Source organism: Archocentrus centrarchus, unplaced genomic scaffold (genome assembly GCF_007364275.1).
Source record: "Archocentrus centrarchus isolate MPI-CPG fArcCen1 unplaced genomic scaffold, fArcCen1 scaffold_32_ctg1, whole genome shotgun sequence".
Taxonomy (NCBI): Eukaryota; Metazoa; Chordata; class Actinopteri; order Cichliformes; family Cichlidae; genus Archocentrus; species Archocentrus centrarchus.
In genome coordinates, this window is record NW_022060260.1 from 1387752 (window position 1) to 1396216 (window position 8465).

Below are 8465 nucleotides of genomic sequence, written 5' to 3' on the forward strand. Positions count from 1 at the left end.
GGGAAGATTGTCTGATCATATGCTTGACTAAGTTTTTAAAAATGTTACCCCAAAACCCACTTACTTAGGACAAGCCCAAAAGATATGGGTTTGATTAGCCGGCGACTGTCCACACCTATTACAAGCATCTCTAACAGCTGAATAAATTTTAGCTAACTTTGCGTTTGTGTAATGCACTTTATAGAATATTTTGCACTGAATCAAAGCATGTCGGGCACAGATTGAGGACTTGTGAATTAACTCATGGCCGCATCCCATTGTTCCTCTAACACCTTTGCACCAAGTTCCTCCTCCATGCATTTTAACTAAGTCAGCAAACTTTGAAGTCTTCTTATCAAAGGACTTATATGACAATGAAATACATTTTTTCCGTTGTGGGTCTATTTCTAGTTGAGTACCTAAAAGTGTTTCAGGAGGTCAATTCAGGAAGTATGGAAACACCTTCTTAACATAATCTCTGTCCTGAAAAAAGCCAAACAGATGAGAATTGGGCAATTGGAATTTAAATCAAAGTTCAGCAAAGGATGAAAAGATATTGTTGATATAGAGTTCTTTTACACTCCTGATCCCCTTATTATGCCACAAACTGAAAACTAAATCAGTAACCGAGGGTTTAAAATTGCAATTTTTGGCTATGGGTATTTGTATTGAAGGACCTTGAAGGCCAAGCTGGTTCCTAAATTGGCTCTAAATAGCTAATGTCCCCTTAACTATGGGATTATCTTCTACTAGTGAGAGAGGAAGAGGAAGCTGAGAACAAAGTAGTGAGGACAGAGAATAACGGCTAGATGCTTTTTCAATTTGCACCCAAGCAGGAGAAGCATTGCCATCACACCTCCAGTATAAGAGTTTCTGTATATTAGCTGCCCAGTAGTATTGCCTAAGTTGGGAAGGGCAAGACCACCCTCAGATTTTGGGGACTGTAGCACAGATTTACAAGTCAGGTTTTTTGAGCCATAAGAACTGAGATATCTTTTTGTCCAGTTCATCAAAAAATGTCTTTGTGATCAGTATAGGAATATGTTGGAAAAGGTACAAAAATTTGGGAAAAACAACCATTTTGACCAGATTCACCTGCCCTAATAAAGACAGTGGTAATAAAGACCTGCTGCTATAATTTCAAAAAGAAGCCACAGGTACACATCTGTTTTCTTATTGAAAAAATATCATGTGACTGTTTGTTTAATAAATCAGTTTTCATACTATTCCAGTGTTTGACCGTTCTTCCAGAAGCACATCTGTGAGGTCAAACACTGATGTTGGAGAGAAGGTCTGGCTCACAGTCTCCGCTCTAATCCATCCCAAAGGTGTTCCATCAGGCTGAGGTCAGGACTCTGTGCAGGCCAGTCAAGTTCTTCCACACCAAACTGGCTCATCCATGTCTTTATGGAGCTGCTCTGTGCACTGGTGTGCAGTCATGTTGGAGCAGGAAGGGGCCATCCCCAAACTGTTCCCACACAGTTGGAGCATCAAATTGGCCCAAATGTTTAACAAAACATGTTCATGTGGAACCCAATGCTGCCATCTAGTGGTGTTAAACAGCACGGCAGAAACACAGGTGACAGTCCAACAGGAATAGTCACCTCATCAAATATAAATAACACTATAAAAAAAGCATAATAATATAATTTGCTGTGAATATAATATAATATAATATATAATATAATATAATATAATATAATATAATATAATATAATATAATATAATATAATATAATATAATATAATATCTGTCACTCCGTGTTGGCCCTGCAACAGGCTGGCGACCTGTTCAGGGTGTACCCTGCCTCTCGCCCTATGACAGCTGGGATAGGCTCCAGCCCCCCCGCAACCCTTAACAGGATGTGCGGAAGCGAATGGATGGATGGATGGATAATACTATAATATATATAATATAATATAATATAATATAATATAATATAATATAATATAATATAATATAATATAATATAATATAATATAATATCCATTCTCTTCTGCTTATCCTGTTCAGGGTTGCGGGGGGGGCTGGAGGCAGGGTACACCTGTACAGGTCACCAGCCTGTTGCAGGTCTAATCCATCCATAATGTAGCACATTTAAAACCAAAGTGATTTACATGACAATTAAAAGGAAGGTCTGTTTGTCCTGTACTCTTGTCCTCCTTCTGGCTGTGCACATTTGGTAAATCGGTCTGGTTCAAATTGTCTGATGGCTACTGCTGGTTTCCAGTGGTCATGCTCTTGGAGACGAATGCTCTTGGCCTTGCTGGTAACTTCTCCCAGCATGAACATCTCTGTGACTGGCCACGTTTGGCTCAAGCTGCTGGTGAGTGTTTGAGTGCAGATGATGACTCATGAATGGCTGAGCCGGTGATTTGAAGCTGGCAACAGGAGACATGGTTATGGTTCCCTCTGATTAAAAGCTCCCTGATCAGCTGATCCAAAATGCTGCAGCTAGAGTACTGACAGGGACTAGAAAGAGAGAGCAGATTTCTCCCATATTGGCTTCTCTTCATTGGCTCCCTGTTAAATCTAGAATAGAATTTAAAATCCTTCTCCTCACATACAAGGTCTTGAATAATCAGGCCCCATCTTATCTCAAAGACCTCATAGTACCATATCACCCCAACAGAGCACTTCGCTCTCAGACTGCTGGCTTACTTGTGGTTCCTAGGATACTTAAGAGTAGAATGGGAGGCAGAGCCTTCAGCTTTCAGGCCCCTCTTCTGTGGAACCAGCTCCCAGCTTGGATTCAGGAGACAGACACCCTCTCTATTTCTAAGATTAGGCTTAAAACTTTCCTTTATGATCAAGCTTATAGTTAGGGCTGGATCAGGTGACCCTGAACCCTCCCTCAGTTATGCTGCTATAGGCCTAGTCTGCTGCTGGCAGTCTGCACAGATTGAAGTGCTGGTTATGTGAAATGTAAAAGAATGAAGAGGACAAACACATTTCAGCTGTGACACTGGCACAGGGTAAATGGACTAGTTCTTTTCTACTCGAGCACTCAGAGGGCTTTACACAACATGCCTCATTCACCCATTCACATATTTTTCTAAGTGCTTTCTATCTAACATTCACACTCCAATAAAGGGTGCAGCACACTTTGGCAAACAGGCTGGAGCTGCCAGGGATCGAACCACCAACTTCTTTTGGTCTTCTTGGTTCACCTCCTTTCCTCTCTGTATCCTGCTATTTTTAATTTTACTGCTTTCTTTACTTTCCTTATTTCTCTCTTCAAAATGATCTTGTGCTCATTTTTAATGAGTCTCTTTCACTGACTGACCTCTGACCTTTAACAGTAACTCAGTGAAACAATCTCTGCTGTGGCTGTCAGAGAGCCATCATCTATCAGTGAAGCTGATCTTAGATCAGATTAGAAACAGTTAAACTGGAAACATTAAAGTAGCTATTCTATAAATTCATTACTCATTTTTATCCAGTAATGGCAGAAATGGTGAAATTTTACTTTAAAAATGAATAAAGTGAGGTTTTTATTCCATCAATAAATTAAATTGTTACTGAATAATTATATAATCAATTACATGGTCAAAATTATAAACTGACCTGAGGTCAGCTCCGCCTCTAACACGGAGGTCGGTCAGTAAACTCAGTCTGAGCTGTTTCTCCACATTTCTATCTTCACTTTCTGTCTCCTGCAGTTTGTCCGTCAGGCTGCAGCTGAATAACTATTTTATATATTTTATAACAAACTTTTATTCTGTCGATGATGATGACAGAGTGGGCCAAGCTTAAAATTGAGGCTCTGCTCTTTATTTGCCATCATCATCGTGATCTCAGTAATCTGCGGCACTGGGACCAAATCAGCAGGAAATTCTGAGTTACGATGATTTTTGACCTATGCCTCCGCACACCTGTCGCACGTGGGTGCCACGGTGACGCAGCGATCAGCAGCGACCAATGAGAACCCTCCGTGTTTAACCGGCTAGTTCTCATTGGAGCTTTTAGTTCCGCAACTCCCATCAAGAGAGTCCTGTATAGTGCGCATGTGCCCAGGCAAGGTTTCTGACTTTGTGCGCATGCTCCTGGTCAATGAAAGTAAAACTCGAAATAAAGCAGAAAGTAGAAACATCTTTGGTGTAACTTCTTCCGCCGATGCTCGAACTGTACCGGACGGGCCAATCTCAGGGGGAGCTGAGCGGAAATCATCCCGGAGCCTCTCTCACAGTTGGGGGCAGGAAGTTCTCGGGCTTCGGTCCGCCGGGTCCCAGAGACCGCCTGAAGGTGAGGAAATGGGTCTTAATCAGCGTGTGACCTTTAACCCCCAGCTGAGACACAGACGTAAACAAGTTCGTGAGGAAGCTTCTGAGTCTCGTTTCAATCCCGTCAGATTAGATTTTCTGTTTTTATGAGTCTGTTTTAATCTGAAAGAACTTCAGAGACAGAAAGCAGCTCGTTTAGTTCAGAGATTATAACTTTTACGAGCTGTTTCTCGGTGTTCCGGTGGTGTTGACGTTAAAAGTAAAAGTGAAACCAAACTGTGTCATTTCCACGCTTCTGTGTGCTGGTTTCTGAACATAGATTAGATTATAAAGAAGATTTCAGCCTGCACACTTACAGAAGCTGTAAGTAATCTGAGTACAGACACTCAGCGTCTGTAATCACCGTCTCACAGACACTCCTGTTTTTCCCTCTGAGGTCAGAAAGAGACGGGTTACTTCCACTTTTTTGTCTGTTCTGTTTTTTTGTTGTTGTTATTTATATGTTTGCACCTTCATACTGCACCTACATGTGACAGAGGAGGATGCTGGGATAGGATCGGATGGAAGCAGATGATTTGCTGTGGCGACCCTTAAAGGGAGCGCTTGAAAGAAGAAGAAGAAGAACTCCATACTGCTGCATACTGTCTGTCAGGGAGACGTGAGATCCTGGACCTATTTAAACCTATTACCCACCACTGTACGCTTTACACCCGGGCTGGGTGGTCTGTTTGGTCCGCATATGGACTCAGACGTATATTCTTATTTTAAATGCTGTCTTACCCGCTGACCTCCATCCATCTGAAACGTATGTGAGGTTACTGTCTTCTCTGAAGGTCACATGAATTTAGAATAAAGGTGTTCAAATGTGCAGCTCCTGGACTGGGCTAAAACTCGGGGAGCTGGTCTGATACTTCAGGATGAAAAGTTAACCCTGAACATTACTGCTCCAGTTTGGCCCTATGCAAAGATTTACCTGTAAAACTGACTCTGTAACAGCTCACCTGTCACAGGTGTGGTTTACTGTGAGGTCCTGACTGAGTGAGAGAGTTGTTAAAGCTGCCAGATTCATCACAGATATCAGCTTCATCCTCATCCTCAGCCTGAGCTGCCCTCAGCTGCAGAGAAGATGTTAAACAGGAACTTTCATAAATCCGTCATGTTCTAGTCTGAACTGTAGGACCTGTTTTTTTAAACTTGTTTTTCAGGAAAGGCGCCACTTTAGAGTCCAGCAGGTATCTCAGCAGCAAAGATGCCCGCCCGGATGGATGACGTCATGCGTTTGTGCTGTGAAATATCAGCTCACGAACAGATCAAGGTCGCTGTGAAAAACTCCACCAAAGGGGCGATGGTGGCAGGAGGAACTGCGTTTGTGGGCGGGCTGCTCGGTGGACCTCCGGGGATTGCTGTTGGTAAGTAAAAGAAGAAGAAGACATTAAACCTGCAGCAAAAGAGGCTACAGAGACGTGAGAGTGTGAGACCTGCAGTGTTCAATACCTCAGATGACACTACAGAAACAGTAGAGTCCAGCTTTCTCACTTTAACTATTATAAATCCAAAATGAGGTTCAAATTTTAAGACTAAACAAGTTTTTCTGAGTGAGTTGCTCAGGTGCGTTAAAGGCTCAGCCGACACCTGCTTATTCTCTGCCTCCGGTTTCGATCCTCTCACAGAGGGCAAAGAGTCTCTGAGGGGCACTTTGGTTTCCATGTTAGCTTTAGCTAACTCGTCCTAGCAGACGATGAACTCACTAACATCTCCAAACCGGCCCTTTATTCATTACTACTTACTGATTGGTGGATTAACAATAATGGTAAATGGTTCTTATATAGTGCTTTTCTACTCCAGCTGAGCACTCAAAGAGCTTCATACAACACGTTTGAATTCACTCATTCACACACATTCATACTCTGATGGTTGCATCGGAGAGCAACTTGGGGCCCAAGGATACTTTGGCACGCAGACTGGAGCAGCCAGGAATCAAACCACCAACCTTCCGATTGGTAGGTGGCCTGCTCTACCTCCTGAGCCACAGCCACCCCTGATAATTTAAACCTACCCTCTGAGCACACCAGTTGAAACCACTGATCTTAACTAACAGCAGTGGCCCCAGCATGAACACAGTCACATCTGACTGAAGAAGCTTTTTCTCCTGGAAGTTAAACTTCTTCCTGTGCTGTTGCTGAACTCTCCCAGATTTTATTTCAAGCTTGTTTCAGTCTGTGTGTGGAAAGCTCTGACATTCTTACCTTCATCCTCTGCGTCTCTGCCAGGCGGTGCCGTCGGCGGTCTCCTGGGTAGCTGGTTGACCAGCGGTCAGTTCAGACCTCTGCCTCAGATCCTGATGGAGTTGCCTCCTACGCAGCAGAAGCAGCTCTACGAGTCCATCGTGGCCGTCTTAGGGAACCTGGACTGGACAGACGCGGCCCAGCTCATCTCTCTTGTGATGGGGAACACCACACTCCAGCAGCAGGTCGCTGCCGCCTTAATTAGCTACGTCACAAAGGAGCTCAGAGCTGAGGTGCGGTATCAGGACTGAAGGACGGGTCCACGTGGACTTCACAGCACAACCAGAGACCTTCACAGGCCAACTGAATAATGGACGTTTCACTTCATAACTGATCTGATACAACAACAAAAAATTCTCAATAATGTTTGAACTCAGATAATGTTTGTATAGCACTGATGTGTTGGTCACTTTTTAATCCCATTTGTCATTGTTTCTGGATTAGAAAAGCTCAGGTCCACACTCTGTATCAGGGTGTTTTTATGTACACCTGCTCACAGATTTCAAATAAAAGGAACCGCGAGTTTCACTGATACTTGTTCACCAGCTGTGATGAAGGACAGCTCTTTCACAACCTCAGTCCCAAAAAACTCCTGTTTCTGTGTAAAATGTAAAGAAAAACAATGCAATGATTTGCAAATCTCATAAACCCGTATTTAATCACAACATGTTTAAAGTGAGAAAATGAACCATTTTAAGATCAATCTGAGCTCATGTCGAATTTAAAAAGCTTGTGGAAAGAGTTGAAGCTGCAAACTGTGGGCCTACATCATATTAACTCATATGTGTGTGAAGGCAGATGAGTGAATACTTTTCAATTCAATTCAGTTTTATTTATATAGCACCAAATCACTACAAATAGTCACCTAAAGGCGCTTTATATTGTAGGTAAAGACCCTACAATAATACAGAGAAACCCAACAGTCAGAACGACCCCCTATGAGCAGCACTTGGTGACAGTGGGAAGGAAAAACTCCCTTTAACAGGAAGAAACCTCCATCAGAACCAGGCTCAGGGAGGGGGGGTCATCTGCTGAGGGGGGAGAGACAGAGATTAATAATAACTAATGATTAAATGCAGAGTACGGTAAAAAGAGGTGAATGAAAAGAAACACTCAGTGCATCATAGGACCCTCCCAGCAGCCTAGGCCTATAGCAGCATAACTAAGGGAGGGTTCAGGGTCACCTGATCCAGCCCTAACTATAAGCTTGATCATAAAGGAAAGTTTTAAGCCTAATCTTAAAAATAGAGAGGGTGTCTGTCTCCTGAATCCAAGCTGGGAGCTGGTTCCACAGAAGAGGGGCCTGAAAGCTGAAGGCTCTGCCTCCCATTCTACTCTTAAGTATCCTAGGAACCACAAGTAAGCCAGCAGTCTGAGAGAGAAGTGCTCTGTTGGGGTGATATGGTACTATGAGGTCTTTGAGATAAGATGGGGCCTGATTATTCAAGACCTTGTAGGTGAGGAGAAGGATTTTAAATTCTATTGTAGATTTAACAGGGAGCCAATGAAGAGAAGCCAATATGGGAGAAATCTGCTCTCTCTTTCTAGTCCCTGTCAGTACTCATTTGCATTTTGGATCAGCTGATCAGGGAGCTTTTAGGACAGCCTGATAATAATGAATTACAATAGTCCAGCCTAGAAGTAATAAATGCATGAATGAGCTTTTCAGCATCACTCTGAGAAAGGATGTTTCTAATTTTAGAAATATTGCACAAATGCAAAAAAGCGGTCCTACATATTTGTTTAATATGTGCATTGAAGGACATATCCTGGTCAAAAATGACTCCAAGATTTCTCACAGTGTTACTGGAGGCCAAAGTAATGCCATCCAGAGTAAGTATCTGGTTTGACACCATGTTTCTAAGATTTGTGGGGCCGAGTACAAGAACTTCAGTTTGATCTGAATTTAGAAGCTCGAAACTAGAGGTCATCCAGGCCTTAATGTCTTTAAGACATTCCTGCAGTTTAACTCATTGAT

At 42.8% G+C, this 8465-nt stretch overlaps 1 protein-coding gene across 2 annotated transcripts; it reads left to right on the forward strand.

Annotated features, from left to right (window-relative positions):
* Positions 1-3976: 3976 nt before the first annotated feature.
* LOC115776462 (protein C19orf12 homolog) lies at positions 3977-7033 on the forward strand. Of its 2 annotated transcripts, XM_030724176.1 has the most exons (3): positions 3977-4224; positions 5408-5611; positions 6473-7027. In XM_030724176.1, exons 2-3 carry the CDS (start codon positions 5452-5454, stop codon positions 6736-6738), a joined length of 426 nt encoding a protein of 141 aa, XP_030580036.1. In that variant the 5' UTR covers positions 3977-4224; positions 5408-5451; the 3' UTR covers positions 6739-7027. The 2 variants fall into 2 exon arrangements, with proteins under 2 accessions (XP_030580036.1, XP_030580037.1); XM_030724177.1 differs by lacking the exon at positions 3977-4224 and having other exon boundaries at positions 5425-5611; positions 6473-7033.
* The last annotated feature ends 1432 nt before the right edge of the window (positions 7034-8465 follow it).